Below are 19,427 nucleotides of genomic sequence, written 5' to 3'. Positions count from 1 at the left end.
GTTTTTCAACTGTTGTTCTAAGCTTTTCAGTCTTTGGGTTATTTCTTCCTGTGCCATCTTTCGGGCAGGCTTCCCAATGTTTGCAGGAAGATCAAACAAGTATGATTTGTACTCAGGAGAGTGGTATTGCTCTTGCGGGGTTGCAAATTGTGACTCATGAGTTTTCCTCTGCACCACCGTCGGCTGTGGGATGGTGAAGATGTGCATAACAGTATTGGTTGTCTGATTGGTTATCAATGGAAAACTTTGAGAGCATGCAACAGAAGTTCCAGCTGTAATCGTACAATTGGGATAAGGACTGAATCCAGGTAGATAGGATTGATTAGACAATGAGACCGAAATGGCAGTAGTCGAGATGGGTGTGAACTCTGGGAAACCATGAGAAGAAAAGGGTGGTCCTTGGCCATTAGCCCATGCTTGACACATTTAAGTCATTTGCTGCTTTAGTACCCTATTTTCCTCAACCACAGTAGGCTTTTGTTGAACCCACTGGTCCTGAGTCTCTTGAGCACTGTTGACATCCAATTTTGTCCCTCTTTCTTCCGAAATATTTATTTGAGCTTCTAGCATCACTTATTCGAGTAAATTTAACACCAAGTTAGGCCTATTTTCTATTATTAAAATATTACTACTATTATTACTAATTATTGTAATTATAGTTATAATTATTATTTTTACCATCATCATCATTGGCATTCCAAAATTATTCTCGTTATCTAGTGTGAAAATCATACCCTTTCTCCTTATTTAATCAAATAGTAATATCTGCTTAATTCAACAATTACAAATAAATACTTAATATTATAGTATTTTATTAAAAAAAGTTAGTGTAATAGTTATTTATTAAATCACATGATATCTTCTAATTATTTTATTTATTTAAATACGAGCTATTATAATTTACTTTGGCATTCTAAATATTTTAATTATTTGTTAAATATTATAATAAAATTTAATTCAAGCAAGAAGCCCAAAGAAAATGCAAGAAAGAAGGAAATGGTTATTTTAACTTTGTCGATTATATTGGCTCAATCTATATAAGTTAATCCTTAGCCTATTTAGCATACAAATTATTTTTCATGATCCAGCCTAACATTTGAAATAAGAGGGTTATTCATCAGCCCATTAAAGAGGCAGCCCAGCAAGCCTATGCGTTACCCAAATACCTTTCAATCCGTCCAGCCCACACTATAAGACCAAGCCCGCCCGCATAAGACCTAATCAGTAACTTTTTATTTGATTTTGTTTTAACGTGCTTCTTCCCTGTCTTCCTCTTTTGGCGAAAGCTCTGCATCTACATAAGCCATGGCAGAGCTTTGACTTTCCAATTCGAGTAAGACTTTTGTCCCTCATTTGAGATCACGTGAAGTCTGCAAATTCTGTCCAAAATCCCCAACGTTCAAATTCAAACGGGTATGTTGACCAAAATTCAAATCTGAATTAAAAAATCCTCCTCAAGAACCCTAACTTCTATCTATAAATATATATCTGCTTTGAAACTCATTTTTTGGAGGAGTTTGGCCGCCCTTTCTATCTCAGTTAACCCTCACTGTTTGGCTAACTATTCATAGTTATCTTCCTTCTTACTCTTAAAATCTAGCTTTAAGTTTTTTCTGCCTTTTGATCTCTATCTAGTCTATAGCCTTGCCAAAGCTTTTATTTTTATTTGTGTCGGCGTTTGATGATCTTCCAAAGGAGTTGAATGAAAGCCGTAGATAGTAGATCTTCTTGACGACGCCCCGTTTGCTGCCCACAAAAAGGTCAGTGACTTTAAATTTATCTCTTCTTATTATCTTCTGCTTAAGGTCTGAAATGAATATTTGTTTGATTTGAGTGCGAGCTACGGATCAATTTAGTTTGTTTTGTGTGAAGAATTGTGGTTTAGTATCGTTTGTTTTAGATGTATACGTGTTAGAGTTACTGCCTAAAAAATGAATATTGGGAAAGAATAAAATCCATGTCTAAACTTTAAATGAAGATTTGCATTATGCCTTGTTAAAGAGTTGGAGAACGTGCAACAAGCTCCAACATATAGGTGTAAGCTATTCCTGTTTTGTTTCTTCTATGTTATTACAGACCATTTTCATTTCTATTCCCCTTAACTACTTTTCATGAAATCTGTATATGGTTTGGACATATGTACTAAATTAAGTCAGTCTAGCTTGTTAAATTTGGCTAAGTTTAAGGAACTAACTTGCAAGAGTATCCTATTACAAATACTTTTGTCATTGTAGGATACATCAATTTTAGTTTGGGCTAGAGCTATTTTAAATATTTGTAATAGACAACAACTATAAACGAGTCTGGAAATTCTTTTTTACATGCTAGAGATCTTGGTTATATGAAGGCCTAGATGTGTTAATGTAGTTAAATGACTTGCTTACAAGTTCCGTAGTTTATACTCGATTTATTTAACATTTTGGCGTGTCTTAGTTAGTGTTCTTACTCACTCTGGTTTCATAAGCACGTTACTCTGCTGGAATTTGTTATTTGGGATTGTAGAAAAGGATTTTTTTAGGAAGATCTAAATATCATTGGTCATAGGACTATAAGGTGTTTATTCGAACCATATTGTTAAACTTCATTTTAGACCCAATGCTTTAAGATTTTAAAATACTTTGTTGGGGACATAGCTTGTGGATTGTTGCAAAACCAATGAAGGAATGATATGCTTATCTTTGGTCTTTGATTTTTCTATATTACATAGTACTAAGTCTTCCCTCTAATTCTGTTTTCCTTTTCTTCCTTTATTTGCATATGCACTTGGAGCAAATCATGGAGTCTTAAGCAAGACTCTCCCATACCCGCACGTGGAGTTGATGCCTCTCATTCTTTAGATGTATTTGATAGCAAGAAAACAAGCAAAATGCTTGGGGGCGCCTATGGCTACTACCAAAAAAATGCTATTTTCCGACTACAAAATAGTAGTCGAAATTTTCCGACTACAGTAGTCAGAAAAGTATAATTTTTTTTAATTTTTTTTACTTTGTAGGCGACTGCCTTTTCGACTATATTAGTCATAAAATTTGGTGCAAAATCCCGCGAATTAATTTTTCCGACCACTATAATCGGGACTAAGTCAATAAAAAAATTTGACCAATCTTCCGACTACAATAGTCGGAAAATTAAAAATTAATTTTTAATTTTCCTTCAAATAAAAAAGGAATTTCCAACTACAGTAGTCGGAAAAGTAAATAATTGCACAAATATGTGTACTCTTTTTCCTTCACTAGGATTTTTTCCCACGTGGTTTTTCCTAGTAAGGTTTTAATGAGACACATTATCTTTTAATGAACATCCAAGGGGGAGTGTTATAAATATATTATATTATGGATGTTCATTTAGTACTCCGTTGTAAATAATCTTCCTGAAGAAGCTTATCCATATGGGACTCCACCGTAAATATGTTTATCTATTTAGTACTCTATTGGAAATAAGCTTCCTGAAGAAGCTTATCACTTCGGTACCCGGTTATGGATAAACATTACCCTAGGTAGAAGATTATCCATACCGGGTATAATAAGCTTATCCATTCAGTACTCCGTTATGGATAAACATTGCTCTCAGTAGAAGATTATCCATATCTGGTATAGTAGCAGCTTACACAGCAGCTTGCAGTAGCAGCTTACACAGCAACTTGCAGTAGCAGCTTACACAGCAGCTTGCGTAGCAGCTTGTAATAGCAGCTTACACAGCAGCTTGTAGTAGCAGCTTACACAACAGCTTGCGTAGCAGCTTACACAGCAGCTTCCTTTCTTCTATAAATAGAAGAGATTTCAGTTCATTATGTACATCAGTTTGAATTCGAATAATATATCAGTTTCTCTCTATACTTGTCTTTATTTTATGGTCTTTATTTTATAACACGTTATCAGTACGAGACTCTGCCATCTCGAGCAAATATTTTGAAAGTATCTGAGGTAAGAACTTTCTTTTCCTAAATAATGTCAAATCTTTCTAAACTTGAATTTGTAGCCCTGGATATATCGGGCAAAAGCTACATGTCTTGGGTGCTTGATGCTGAAATTCATCTTGATGCGATGGGTCTGGCAGACACCATCAAAGACAAAAATCAGGCATCAAACCAAGACCGTGCCAAAGCAATGATATTCCTACGCCATCACCTTGATGAGGGCCTGAAAATGGAATATCTTACTGTTAAAGATCCAGTCATACTGTGGAATAATTTGAAAGATAGATATGACCACCTGAAGATGGTCGTTCTTCCACAGGCACGATATGATTGGACTCATCTAAGGCTACAAGATTTTAAATCTATCAGTGAGTATAATTCTGCTATGTTCAGAATTATTTCCCAATTGAAGTTATGTGGTGATAATATTACTGATCATGATATGTTGGAGAAAACTTTCACCACTTTTCATGCCTCGAATATGCTCCTGCAGCAGCAATATCGAGAGATGGGATTTAAAAAGTATTCTGAACTTATCTCACATCTTCTTATAGCCGAGCAACATAATGGGCTATTAATGAAAAATCATGAAAGCCGACCTACTGGTTCTTGTCCATTCCCTGAAGTGAATGAGAACGAACTTCCACCAGGCTAAACGTGGAAAAGGTCGTGGCCCCAGTCGTGGTCATGGTCGTGGTCGGGAAAGAAACTCTAATCATGGTAATAATAATGCACCAAAGAACACTCCTCACCAGCAGCAGTGGAAAAGGAAGGAACAAAAGCATGAAGCGGTGCAAGCACCAAATGCATGTTATAGATGTGGAGAAAAAGGGCACTGGTCACGTACCTGTCGTACGCCAAAACACCTGATTGAGCTTTATCAAGCCTCCCCCTAAAGAAGACAGAGAAAAATGCTGAAGCAAATTTTATTTCTGAAGATAATTTAGACTTCATGCATTTGGATGTAACTGATTACCTTGCACTCCCAGAAGGAGAAACAAGTCATGTAATCGGTGGTGAATCTATAGAAATGTAAATATTTTAATTTTTATTGTTTGTAATAGATAGTATGGTTATGTAATTATTGTACATAAAGAAAAAAATATGATTTGATAATAATGTTTACTATAATATATCTTATTTATGTCATTTTGAAGAATATGGATAATATTATTAGATCAACTTAAACTCTAGCAGAGTTTGCAAGAAATATACATCCACCAGAAGTAGTTATATTTCATATATCGCATTGTAATTATATTTTGTTAACCATCAGAAGTGGTATATGTCTATGATCACCAGAAGTGATAATTTAGGTTTTCTATGGTTACAATTGAAGATAAGCTACATAAATATTCTCTATATTAAATACACGCCTCGATTTGCTCCTGAATTAGTAAATATTTTAAAAGAGATTGAGGCATCACAATTTGATGTGATTAATGCGCATTCAGATAATTATGTTCGATTTCCTGAAGGATGAGAACTTTGAATAATATTAATCCATTCCCTGAAGTGAATGTGAAAATATTAATAAATCGGGTAAATATGAACGCACTCTTGATGTGAATATATCACAATTCACCTTCTGAAGAGGTAATATCATTGAGAGAATATATACTCAATATTTTGTATTTTAAATTTGCTCCTGAAGAAGTAACACAATTGAAATTGCCTCCTGAAGTAGGAAAATATTATGAAGAGGAGTTTTCTTGTGCTTAAACAATTGTTTTACATTGTTTATTTGATTGTGATTTTCTCTCATGACACCAGCAGTGTCTGAGCAATATTTGATAGTACAAAATGTATCAACAACTCCTGAAGAGCTAAATGTTTGCCTAAAGAATACATGACACCAGTAGTGCCAGATAAATATTAGATTGTGGATAATAAATGAAGGCTCTCGAAGAGCTTATATACAAATATGTCATTCATATTATATGATTATGGTCAAAACATATGTTGTAGTAAACCTGAAGTTTACTAATACAAATGGCTATCATATTGAGACTACAAATGATTGGAAGATTGATAATCTTCATGTTTCCACAATCATAGGGGGTAAAATAATATGTATGTGAGAAGTTACCCGTCTTATTCTTTAATTTGTACTATATCATGTATCACAGTAAACCAGAAGTTTACTAAAGCAAAAGTTTATGCCATAGTAAACCAGAAGTTTACTAAGAGATAGCACATGACATGATAAACTTGAAGTTTTCATTTGCCATTTTTAAATGAGCTATTTGAGAATTCAGATAAGCATATACTAAAGAACTAGAAGATTCTTCAGGAATTCTCATGTGTTGCTTGTTCTCATAATGAATTGATTATACCAGCTAAAGTTGGGACTAAGACCCCTGATTCTGAAATATATAAAAGGTGAATATGGGCCCGTTCACCTATCATGTGAACCACTTATAGGTGCATATATGAGATGGTTACATGTGTAATTATTGTCAACCTGCAGTTTGGCATTTGGAATTGCTTTTCTCGATTAAGAGCATAATTTTCAGATTATGAAATCAAGACAGTTCATCTTGATAATGCTGGTTTATATCCAAGCTGGTTTAGCATTGAATACCTCCTATTAATGGCTAAACCATTGTGAGAACAAAGTTTCATGTGTTGGTCTAAGATTTTCTAAAGTGCATATAACAGCACTTGTATGCATCAGATCAATAATATATGATAAGTCCTCCCTTCACAATTGGTTTAGGATCGGAAACCAAATATTTTTACTATCTTTTGTTGTGTGGTATATGATTAATTTCTCTACCATAATACACAAAGATATGTTTCCCAAAGATGATTGGGGATATATGTTAGTTTTTCTAACATTTGGGGGATGGAATAAACAGTTGAAAAATATGCTATATGAATCGAATTATCATTAATATGATCCTCACTTAGAAGATAATTCAAGTCGAATGCCAGAAGCATTTGCTGATCCAAAATTAAATATCATATTTCAGCTACAAATGCTCCTATTAAAATTAAAGTCCCTGAAGGATAGAGTTTACTGTACGCATGAAGCGTGGTAGACCAATCGGTTCCAAAGGTAACAATCCTTGAAAAATAGTAGGAGCTAATGATCAAAATGATCATAATGAGGAGGAAATAAGCTCTAGAAGAGCCCACGACATAACATTTCATGAAACTCCCGAAAAAGTTCAGGTACCTGAAAATAAAGAAAGTGATGAGATCTCCACAAGTTATGTCGCTTCGGAACTGACACAAAATGATCGTCGACGATATATTTGATACAATATAGTGCACAATATTATAAAAGATTGTGAGGATCGGACCAACAGTCCAGACACTTGAAGATGTCATACCATTTAGATACAAGTCTTAACCCATATGACTTATTTGACTAAATCTATATGAAGATCCTTGAAGGATTGAAAATGCCCGAAGCATATAATTCAAAGTCTTGAGAAATGTACTCGATCAAATTATAAAGATCTTTGTACGGTTTAAAGCAATCTGTGCGCGTGTGGTATAATCGCCTCAGTAAATATTTGCTGAAAGAAAGTTACATAAATTATGTTATTTGTCCATGTATTTTTATAAAGAAAATGTCATCAAAATTTGTTACACTTGCTGTTTATGTTGGTGACATAAATCTTATTGGAACTCCGGAAGAGCTCCAAGAGGGTCTTAAAAATACTTTTACATGGACAAAGTGTACCCATTAAGTACACCAATGAATATTCAATCACTTGAAGTGAATAAGGATCCGTTCCAACCTCTAGAAGAGGATGAGGAGCTCCTTGGTCCTGAAATACTCTATCTCGGTGTAGATGGTGCACTTATTTATCTTGCTAATGCTAACAAAAGTGGTGCAGATCGTATTGGTAATGCAGATGCAGGTTATTTATCCGATACCCATAAAGCTCGATATTCATGAAGCAAGTAGGGAGTGCGTATGGTTGAGATCAATAATTCATTTTATTCGAGAAAAATGTGGTTTGGAATGTGAGAAAAGACCCACAATTTTATACGAAGACAATGCTGCATGCATAGCCCAATTGAAGGGAGGATTTATAAAAGGAGATAGAACGAAGCACATTTCACCAAAATTATTCTACACACACGATCTTCAGAAAAATGGTGACATTGATGTGCAACAAATCCGTTCAAGTGATAATCCAGCAGATTTATTCACTAAATCTTTGCCAACTTCAACTTTTGAGAAGATGGTATACAAGATTGGAATGCGGAGACTCAAATATTTGAAACAAGGTTTTCATCAGGGGGAGTAAAATACGCGATGCACTCTTTTTCCCTTACTAAGGTTTTTTCCCATGGGGTTTTCCTTATAAGGTTTTTAATGAGGCACCTAGCAATGCGTATTACTAAATATGTGTACTCTTTTTCCTTCACTAGGATTTTTTCCCACGTGGTTTTTCCTAGTAAGGTTTTAATGAGACACATTATCTTTTAATGAACATCCAAGGGGAGTGTTATAAATATATTATATTATGGATGTTCATTTAGTACTCCGTTGTAAATAATCTTCCTGAAGAAGCTTATCCATATGGGACTCCACCGTAAATATGTTTATCTATTTAGTACTCTATTGGAAATAAGCTTCCTGAAGAAGCTTATCACTTCGGTACCCGGTTATGGATAAACATTACCCTAGGTAGAAGATTATCCATACCGGGTATAATAAGCTTATCCATTCAGTACTCCGTTATGGATAAACATTGCTCTCAGTAGAAGATTATCCATATCTAGTATAGTAGCAGCTTACACAGCAGCTTGCAGTAGCAGCTTACACAGCAGCTTGCTGTAGCAGCTTATACAGCAGCTTGCAGTAGCAACTTACACAACAACTTGCGTAGCAGTTTACACAGCAGTTTGTAGTAGCAGCTTACACAGCAGCGTGCGTAGCAGCTTTCACAACAACTTCCTTTCTTCTATAAATAGAAGAGATTTCAGTTCATTATGTACATCAGTTTGAATTCGAATAATATATCAGTTTCTCTCTATACTTGTCTTTACTTTATAGTCTTTATTTTATAACAAAAGCTAGGTTTTATTTCGCTCATCTCCTCTCTTTTTTCAGTCTCCTCTCTCTCTCACCGCCTAACGTGCTCTCAACCACTCCGCTGCCACCGTCACTCCACTTCGGTAAGTAGACCATTCTCCGCCGAATCAGGCGTAGCTTCTCTCTCTTTCTTCAATTAGCAAAACCCTTCACTAAACATTATTATAAACTGTCATACTTGATCAATCAAAACTCATTCCCAAAATAAAGAAGTTAAGCTTCTTCCAAAGTATATCAATTTTTTGGATATTGATGATGTCAATGAAATATATTGACAAGAGGAAGAACGTACTTATTAGTCATAACATCTGATGGAATTTCTTTTCCTTATGCGTTTGATTTCTCTAGGGAAATAAATTTTTACCGTATCAGAATTTTCGAAAAGTGATAATATGTATTTTAGAGTAAAGTAAATTACAAGTTAAAAGAAGGTAAGTGGCATATTAAGTTGTTGAATTTTAGTGCAAAAAAATGTAATTTTCAGGAAAAGTATAAGAGGTACTTGGAAGGTAGTGTTTCTTGAAATTGTTATGCTAAACCTTACCTTTTGGGCAAAAGTATCTTAAGGTAGCAATTTGTGTATTCTTGTAATTTTAAGATAAAATTGTATACAGATATTTTTGGATGTTAATTGTATGATCATGGACTGGCAATTTGTGTATAGGAATTCTCCAACAAGTGGAAGTTGCGGACTGCAAGGCAAAGGGAAGATAACATTCTGGTTTGCAATTTCATTGTTATAAGGTACGAAACCTTTACCAATTTGCAATTCTAACTAATTGATTGCTTTTACATGTTCAAAACCAATTTGAGTATTAGAATAAACTATAACAGTTGAATTGGTTTTTCTTCGTTGGAGCTATTTGTGTTTATCGTTGTCATGTTTCGCTCACCTCTATTAGTCCGCGACTAGTAGCTTCGCTTGATTCTATGTATGATCGTGCTAAATCAGTTTATTTCTAAGTTATCAGTTTGTTTCTAAGTTCTAGCTAATTTGTTTTCAGTTTGAATTAAAACTATAAGATTTGGGTAAGTAAGGATATGACGATATTAAATAAATGTCATACGCAAAAATTACTTGTATCTTGTGATGGTAGAAAGCTTGTTTTAGATAGATTTTTGTCTCAATAAAAGTAAAATCACAACAATTATGACAAAAAATTATGGAAAGAGAAATAGTAACAACAACCAAAAAAATAGAGATCTAACCTTAAATACACAATATCATTAGAATACAAGTGTCGCTTGTAAGAAAGTTACGAATTTCAGATATGCACTAATATACTTTATTTTCATTGTTGTAGAAGGAGGAGAAGTTTCTAGTGAAATAAAAATTATTTCAAAAATATAGCTTCTTATCAAATTTAATTAGCCGCATCAATTTGATCAGCTCTATTTTTTGCTCTTGTGGCAAGACACTTGGCTTGTCAATTTTTTTTACAAGATTGCAATTTCATATAGTAATAAATATGACATGAGACCACTTTGTAGCTTGAGTTGCTTTGTACTCTTTAACATTATTACCTTAATTTTGTGTCCTGTTGTGTCCATAACTTTTTTTGTTAATTCTTTGTTTGAGCCTTTGAGGGAAGAGATGTTAGCCACATAGTGTTAACCATTGTTCACTTTGTTGAAGGTATTACAATTATTCAAAGTAGGAACCTTTAGAAGAATATCTAAATAGTTTTTTTTTTGTTGATATAGATGGAATTTGAACATCGTAGATGGATGTATAATAGGACTCATCCTAATCGTGTGGGATTGAGGGAGGAATTTATAGAAGGAGTTGCGGGGTTTATTGCTAAGGCGAAATCGCTAAATGATTTTCTTATTGAAGGGACAACTAGGTGCCCTTGTGTTAAATGCAAGTGTGTGAAGTTATTGAGACCAGATGTAGTTGAACTTCATCTTTACAAGAATGGATTTATAGAAAATTATTATGTGTGGACTGTTCATGGAGAAAATCATGATTTTCATAATTCTTTTGGTGGTGAGGGTAGTCCCGGAGTAGAGAATAATTTTGAAAATTCTCGATTTAATGAAATGATGAGAGATGCTTTTGAGATGTTCCCATGGGCTCAATCCGAACCAAATGATGAGGCTAAGCACTTTTATGAACAACTAGAGGAAGTTAGTCGTCCATTGTATGAAGGCTCAATGCATTCCAAGTTGTCTGTTGCAGTTAGACTACTAACTATCAAATCTGATAGTTCTATTTCTCAAGCGGGCATGGATTCTATCATTGGGCTTATGAATGAACTAAATCCGAATAAAATTAACTTACCCAAAGATTTCTATGCTGCAAAGAAATTGGTGTCCAAGTTAGGACTTTCATCAGAGAGGATTGACTGTTGTGAGAAAGGATGCATGTTATTTTATAAGGATGATGCATCATTAGAAAACTGTAAGTTTTGTAACCAACCTCGTTATAAGGAGGTTACAAATGCTAATAAGAAGAAGGTTCTGTGAAGGCGATGCATTACTTACCCCTTATACCAAGGTTAAAGAGGTTGTATGCATCAATGAGCTCCGCTCCTCATATGAGATGACACTATGAATATAGAAGGTCAACCAGTATTCTATGTCACCCGTGAGATGGAGAAGCATGGAAGCATTTTGATAGGATGTTCCCGGACTTTGCAAGTGAACCAAGAAATATTAGGTTGGGATTATGTGCTGATGGATTCACTCTATTTGCAGTCTCTGCCGCACCATATTCATGTTGGCCAATGTTTGTTACGCCGTATAATCTTCCTCCAGAGTTTTGTTTGACAAGTCCATATTTTCCTAACTTACATTATTCCAAGTCCACGCAATCCAAAAAGTTTAATTGATGTATACATGCAGTCGTTGATTGATGAGTTGAAGTTATTGTGGCATCAAGGTGTGGAAACCTAAGATATATCAACTAAACAGAACTTTAGATTGCGTGCCGCTTTAATGTGGACTATAAATGATTTTCCTGCTTATGGAATGCTATCCGGGTGGTCTACTGCTGGAAAGTTAGCCTGCCCGATTTGCATGGAAGACACAAAAGCGTTCACTTTGAAACATGGAGGTAAGAACACATGGTTTGACTGTCACCGTCGTTTCTTGCCAATAGATCATGAATTTAGGAGAAACACTAGTGCAATTTTGAAGAATCAAACTGATTATGAAGAGCCACCTTAAGTCTTGTCGCCAGAAGAAATTTGGAATAGAGTTAGGGATCTACCTAAGGTAACTGAGTCTCCATTGCCTAATAAGATACCTGGTTATGGTGTTTCCCATAACTGGACTAAACAAAGCATATTTTGGGAGTTACTTTATTGGAAGCATACTCTTCTAAGGCATAATCTTGACGTCATGCATATTGAGAAGAACTTTTTTGATAACTTATTTAATACTGTGATGGATGTCAATAACAAGACAAAAGATAACTTGAAGGCCATGATGGACTTGAAGGAATATTGTAGGAGAAGTGAGTTGTACCTTATATGCCTGAACAACAAGATTCAGAAGCCCAAGGCCAGTTACACATTCACTTTGGATGAGAGAAGGGAGATTTGTCAGTGGGTTAAGAATTTGAGTATGCCAGATGGGTACGCGTCAAACTTATCTAGGTGTGTTGACATGAAAGAAGGGAAGTTGATGTCAATGAAAAGCCATGATTGTCACATTTTCATGGAATCATTGATGCCTATTGCGTTCAATGCCTTGCCTGATAGAATATGGAAGCCTATCACAGAGATAAGCTTATTTTTTAAGGAGTTGTGTTCTAGCACATTGAGGATGGAGAATCTAACTTACATGGAGAGTAATATTCGCCTAACTTTAAATAAGTTGGCGAAAATTTTTCCTCTTGGTTTCTTCGATGTAATGGAGCATCTTCCAATTCACCTTTCGCAAGAGGCACGACTTGGAGGGCCAGTTCAGTATAGATGGATGTATCCCTTTGAGAGGTAGTAAATGATTTTTAACCATTTGCCCTTTATTTATTTTAATAAAATAGTGTTTCGTCTAAGAAATCGTAATATGCACGATTACTGGCAAATGTAAGCGGGCCGTGAAAAATAGATCGAGAATTGAGGGATCGATATGTGAGGCATATCTGGCTAAAGAAACTTCTTATTTTTGTTCGTATTATTTTGAACATGGTGTGTCATATTTGAGAAATAGACCCAATCGACATGACGATGGAGGAAGTAATGATCCTTCAGCACCACCATTTTCCATATTCAATCAACCAGAAAAAGGTGGGCCAAAAAGTAGTTCAATGCAAATCTTGACTGAGAAGGAACTACAATCAGCTACAACACATGTACTATTGAATTGCCCCGAGGTCCAACCTTATTATAGGTAAATATATATTTATATTACCAAGTTTCATACAAGATTTATCCTTGTTTTAACTAATGAATATTATAATTGTGTCGGACAGTTACTTTGTGGGTACATATGGGCAAAATGTTGTTTATCCTAGGTTTTCAAAGTGGTTTAGAGAATTTATAAGTGTTACTTAATATAATAAATAGTTTTTGTTAGTTGCAAATTAATTACATGTATTTTAAAATTCTAAATTTTCTCTAATTCTATATAGGTTCATAATCCAGCTAATGGCATAAGTGATCAATTTCTGCATGATATAGCTTGGGGACCTGATCCTAGAGTCAGAAAGATGTCTAGGTATTGTGTTAATGGGTACAAGTTCCATACAGAAGAATGGTCTAAGGGAAAGAAAACCAATAATAGTGGGGTGTGGGTGAAAGGTGAGGGGGATGTTGATTATTGTGGTGTGATTCAAGAGATTTTAGAACTCGAGTACAGTGTTGGTTGGCCAAAGAAAAAGTTGGTACTCTTTCGGTGCAAGTGGTATGATCCAACACCAAATAGAGGTACGAAGGTGCACCCTTAGTATAAAATAGTTGAAATTAAGCACACGAGGGATTATCCATTCTATGATCCATTTATCATTGCACAAAATGTAAAACAAGTGTATTACACACCTTATCCTTTGTGCAAGAATAAGTCCTCATGGAGGGTGGTTATTAAAACAAAACCCGTGGGTAGAGTGGAAGTCGAGGATGTTTTGGATGTAGCGTACCAAAATGATATTTCAAGTGTTGAAGCATTGGTAGATGATGAATTAGCAGGTGAATTACACCATAGCGAAGGATCTATGAAGAATTTGATATTTCTGTCCTTAGATCAATTTTAAATGATGACGGGGAAGGAACATCCAGGGCAAATGAGAAGGAAGACCCAGCCAATGAATATGAAACAAGCGATGAGGAAGAATTACCTGATGGAAATGAAACAAGCGATGGAGAAGAATTTCTTGATGACAATGGAAGAAGTGATAGGAAGAATCTAATAATGAATATGAATCAAGTGAAGATGATTGACTTGTTGGGTTTTTATTATCTCTTTAAATTTTTTTATTTTTCCTTAGTTATCTAAAATGTTGAAGAATTACTTTATGTTTTTATTATTTCGTTAGGTTTTATGTTATTCCTTAATCATTTAATTTGTTGAAAACTGCTTTGTGTTTATTATTTCTTTAAGTTTTATGTTTTTCCTTAATCATCTAATTTGTTGAGGAATTACTTTATGTTTTTATTATTCTTTAGGATTTTTATGTTTCTTTTCTTAATCTTCTAATATGTTGAAGATTTTATCTCTTTATGTTTCTATATTTTTTCCTAATCATCTAATTCTTTATGTTTTTGTATTATTTCTTATACATCTAATATGTTGAAGATTTGCTTTATGTTTTTTTACCGTGGTTATATTACGTAGATGCCATCTGGGGGTAGCGATCGTCGACACCGTAAGGGTAAGGGGACTCAATTAAAATCTCCAACTGCAGGTCACTCTCCTCCACATACGGGGCCTCCTCCTACTTTTCCTCCTCAGTCAACTTCATTGCCACCTACATTTTTTATGCCCCCACATGGGCCTGTCCACATTTCTGTATCTTCAGTTGGCACGAACTCTAGCTCTAACCTTAATTTTATTCCCACACCAAATGTAACTTCTTCTCCCGGTTTTCATATTAGTCAACAAGGTAGCTCCTCAGCACTGCCTACTTCATCGACTCCAGTTGCATCTCTGATATCAAGCACACCTAGCGTATTTAGGTTAAATATTGGAGTCTCTGGCACACCAACATCACCATCCATTGGTAGTGCTGCACCAGCAGCTTCTCGGGGTCGAAGTGGTAAAGTGACTCCACAATATGATGCATATAGTAGGCTGATTATCGTTCCGGATGAGAAAGATGGGTAAGTAATCCTTATGCTTATTTTTATTCTGTTGAATATACAGTTTACATATGTTAATTTTAATGCAGGTTTTTCCCTTCATTTGCTGCTGCGCATATGGTTACAGAGTCTATGAAGCCACTTTACCATGATGCTTGGGGTAGATGGAAAGACATTCCATATGATATCAGAGATAAAATGTGGAATCAGTTTAGGGTACGTATAAACCTTATTTTTAAATTATATATCAAATATTCAATTTCACTCTACTTTATTTAATTATTTTCCAGACTAAGTGTGTGTGGGAACAACGATATGACAATGAAATAAAACATGTCTATGAGAAGAAAGCAAAAAAATTGATTCCAAGTTTATTGTATGAAGCTCGAGAAAAGAATAAGAAGCCTGGTTGGATAAGAGAAGATGTGTGGATAAAATTTTTAGCAATATGGGACAGTGTTGAATTTAAGGAGAAAAGCGAACGAGCAAAGGCAGCCCGAGCCTCTCAAAAGGGTGGCTCGTTGCACCGGGGGATCTATGAGTTTTGCTGCGCATCGACAGAGATTGGTAATGTTCACTAGAGAGCTTAATTTCTCACTTACTTTTCCTATGTCATCCTCTTCTCAACTCTTCTTTATAAATTATTTAAAAGCTTAAAAATTTCAAAAGAAGATTTAATGTATTCATGTGACTTTTAATGCATTGGAAATTATAAGAAATTTCCTAACTGGGCATCCTTTTACTCTCAGATCATACTTATAATGACTAATCCCATTTGGTGAATTGAGAATAATGATTGTTATAAGAATACAATTAACCAGTACTGTGTAATATGTAGAGAAATACTATGGTGTAAAATACTGCACACTAAGATAGAAATTTGTGTTTGTTTTTCTTATAGAAGTTTTTTTCTTTTTACTTTGTCGTGCCTAATCCTATCTAACTTTTTGGCTAGTTTGGAGTAAATATACTGCAACTACAATATTTTTTTGGCTCAGCATAATAGAAGTTCTGTTAGGAACTCATTTTCTATGTTAGGTTTGACTAGCTAGTTTAAGGTCTAGTTCCAGGAAATTTCGGGTTTAAGTTATATATAGTAACGTGTTCGTTTTTCGTGTAATTTAATATGTGCTTGCAGTATTATTTTATTGATTATTAATTAGTACTTATCATAAAGGGTGTTGGTGACAAAAAGAGATTGGTGATAAATGTTTTAACTTTTATTAATTGGGTATATCTTTTGGTCTTTTTGGTTTATTTGGTGTCCTTTATGCTATTGATACCATTTTTAAGTGCTTTTTGGGTCTGAAATTGGTTCTTTGCTTTGTGGCTTTGATTGACTATTCTGAATTTGACTACAAGAAGAAAGCATGATTAAAGAGAAGAGACTGTGCAGATCAGCGATTGATCCACAGTTACTTTGCAATCACTTTTTCTAAAAAATTAAGTGCAACCCTCTGTACTTCCTAAACTCAAAGATTTAACTTTTCTGCAACTACTCCAAACACATTATGTCAACTTGAATTCCACCTCATTGATGATATCCTATTATGCAATCTTGTCTTTTTAGTGACCATCAAATAAAAGCTATTTTCCATTAGTATTTGCGTCCAAATTATATCATGCTAAACGGAAAGGCAAAGTTGATCTGTTGTGTTGTCATTTTGGATTGTTTTCTTCAAGAGTGTTGGTTGTTTTTCCTTTATTGCAGTTTTATTAATGTTCTTGAATCTTTTCTCCTCTGTCACCAATACCCTATATAGGATTCAGTTAAGCTGAACAGAAGTTCATATAGATAATCAAATAAAGATAATTAAAAGGCTTTAGTATAGCATCCTTATAATATTTTTATGAGTCCTTAATCCTTATATATATACACTTTCTCTTGACTCTTATCGCATTATGCACTCTTCACTTGAGACACAATGTTATCGATGTGGCATTTATTTGGACATCACTAGAAAAATTACATTTTTTATTCAGGAAAAATTAAAAGGGGGACCAGTGTCTGATGCTAAGGTCTTTGCGGAGACACATAAGAAAAAGAAGAAAGACGAATCAAGGGAAGGATGGGTTGAGACACGTGCATCGGAACAATGTGTAAGATCATAACTTTAAGACTATTTTCACTTTGATATGTATTTATTTATATAATCCTTATTACTTTTATTTCAGGATGGATATCATAGAAGCTTGGATGAATGGTGTCAGACGCAACCTACTTCTGATGATGGTATCCCAATCCAACCGTCACCCAATATTATGACTTCAATATGGACGGATGTAGCAGGTGGTGTATCCAAAGGAAGAGTTTACGGGCTTGGAGTACAACGGCCTTCCTCTTTTCGTCCATCGCCATTAGTTTCGGATGCTCCTACTGTGCAAAATCAGGAAGAAATGGGAGCAATGCAAAAGAATATTGAGTTGTTGTCGAAACGATGTGAGACGGCCGAAGCTCACATTGCTAGAATGGATAAATACATGAAAAAACACATGCCCCACTTTTATGATGATGAAGAGACTGATTCTGATGTGTAGTAGTGATTTAAGGTTGATTACTGTTCTTGGATGTTTAAATTTTATATTTAGACTTTATGGTAGATTTGAATGATGTGGTATATATATGTTTAGACTTTATTATATTAGTGTCGATATGTATCAGCTACTCAGATTTGATATTGAATATTTAGACGTTAAGTAATGTTTTGGTTTGATATTATGGGATTTGAATGTTTGTTTATTGATGTTGGAATTGGTTGGTTTGATTATTAGATTGTTTAGTGTGAATTGGTTGTGTAGTTGATATTGATTGGTTGAGTTGGTTGTTTAGTTGGAATTGGCTTGTTGAATTGGTTGTTTATTATATTTTGCATTTGACAGGTGATGTGCTAATAAAATAGCAGCATTCTATCAAATTTTAACCTAGTTTTCCGACTACTGTAGTCGAAAAGTGTGCCCAGCATAATAATTTTCTGACTACAATAGTCGAAAAATGAGGCCAGAATAATACAGATTTTGACTACTGTAGTCGGAAAATACAATAAAATAACTAATAAATAATTATTATTTGTATAATATCCCCACTACAATAGTCGGAAATATTTTTTAAAATAAATAATATTTTTCTTATTTTCCGACTACTTCAGTCGGAAAATAGCTGCATTTTCTATTTTTTGGTGGAAAATATTTTCCGACCTATCTTTTTCCGACTATTTTGGTAGTCGGAAAATAGCGAAATTCTTGTATGTCCTTCTTTTAATGCCATTCATTTTCATCTAACTTTTTGTGATTGTTAAATTGCTTGTGTATTTAGGTTTTATCTCAAGTTTGAGTTTAATCAGTTAGGTTCTTTGCTCTAACACTTATATTCATAGGGTATGGTAATTAGAATAAGGATTCGTCAATAATCTAATAACCTTTTCACTTATTTACCATTAGGGTATTCATTTTCTGGTAAGCTTTAATGTTATACTTCAAACACCTTTTTATAAGAAGTAAAACGGGTTTCAAAAGAATAAGCTAAGTACGGCTGGAAGTGCATATGCGAAACAATTTTTACCAACTCTTTCAGTCTATCTTTTCAATTCCAATTATTATATGTATCTTTGAAGCTACATTTTTGCCAAGTAAGTCTATACCTATTTTCTAAAAAAGAACGTCATTATCTATGCAAGTTATTTTTCAAATAGAGATAGCTACTCAACTTATTTATCTACTGGTTAACTTGTCCCATTCTGATTATATAATAATACCAAATATTGACACTTAGCTATGAGTTTTAACAACACTTATTCATAAGCCTTGACTGATCCGGTGCACTTGCTTTTCAAATTTCAACTTACTTATTGTTTGGTCATTTTTTTTACAAATTACTGTTTTAACTAACCTGCACATGTTTAGTTTTTATAAACTATTTTCTTCATATACTCATAAAATGCCTACATGATGTACATATATACTTTAGCTTAATTAATCTAAGTTTGACCGGTTAATCATTTTTAACGGATCTTAAAAGGTACCTTACCCCTTCCTTTTGAGATAATTAGAACCCTTACCCATAATCTTAAGGTTAAGCATACCATAAAACAAAGTTAATTTTAAGCACTACTTAGTTAAAATTGGTGTCCTAATTCACCGTTAAAATAATTAGGTGACGACTCTCTTTAATTAATTAAACCTTCAGAATTACCAATATGTTATACTCTAGTTTGAC

The 19,427-nt window shown here is 34.3% G+C and overlaps 1 protein-coding gene and 1 long non-coding RNA gene across 4 annotated transcripts in view; one reads left to right on the top strand and one right to left on the bottom strand.

The window, feature by feature from the left end:
• LOC138874432 (uncharacterized) overlaps positions 1 to 19,427 on the bottom strand; it is a 28,584-nt gene that overhangs the window by 5,784 nt on the left and 3,373 nt on the right. The window contains exon 2 of the long non-coding RNA XR_011401411.1: positions 4,761 to 4,805. This is a non-coding gene — a long non-coding RNA (uncharacterized lncRNA). The remainder of the gene's footprint in view (positions 1 to 4,760; positions 4,806 to 19,427) is intronic.
• LOC104221442 (uncharacterized) lies at positions 1,235 to 17,928 on the top strand. Of its 3 annotated transcripts, XM_070152831.1 has the most exons (9): positions 1,235 to 1,413; positions 1,696 to 1,760; positions 8,991 to 9,055; positions 9,637 to 9,716; positions 14,751 to 15,235; positions 15,304 to 15,430; positions 15,505 to 15,781; positions 17,198 to 17,314; positions 17,390 to 17,928. In XM_070152831.1, the coding sequence occupies exons 5-8, from the start codon at positions 14,751 to 14,753 to the stop codon at positions 17,224 to 17,226; spliced, it is 918 nt and encodes a 305-aa protein (XP_070008932.1). In that variant the 5' UTR covers positions 1,235 to 1,413; positions 1,696 to 1,760; positions 8,991 to 9,055; positions 9,637 to 9,716; the 3' UTR covers positions 17,227 to 17,314; positions 17,390 to 17,928. The 3 variants fall into 3 exon arrangements, with proteins under 3 accessions (XP_070008932.1, XP_070008933.1, XP_070008931.1); XM_070152832.1 differs by lacking the exon at positions 8,991 to 9,055; XM_070152830.1 differs by having other exon boundaries at positions 1,235 to 1,760.

This window comes from Nicotiana sylvestris, chromosome 8 (assembly GCF_000393655.2).
Source record: "Nicotiana sylvestris chromosome 8, ASM39365v2, whole genome shotgun sequence".
NCBI lineage: Eukaryota > Viridiplantae > Streptophyta > Magnoliopsida > Solanales > Solanaceae > Nicotiana > Nicotiana sylvestris.
Note: the sequence above shows the minus strand (reverse complement) of the source record. Positions and strands in the feature narration are given on the sequence as shown.

Excerpts from the sequence above, each read along its gene's own strand:
- LOC104221442 (XM_070152832.1), top strand. The coding sequence starts at position 14,751 with ATGCCATCTGGGGGTAGCGATCGTCGACACCGTAAGGGTAAGGGGACT. Across the intron at positions 15,236-15,303 it reads GTTCCGGATGAGAAAGATGG|GTTTTTCCCTTCATTTGCTG; the intron begins GTAAGTAATCCT and ends ATTTTAATGCAG. Across the intron at positions 15,782-17,197 it reads CTGCGCATCGACAGAGATTG|GAAAAATTAAAAGGGGGACC; the intron begins GTAATGTTCACT and ends TTTTTTATTCAG.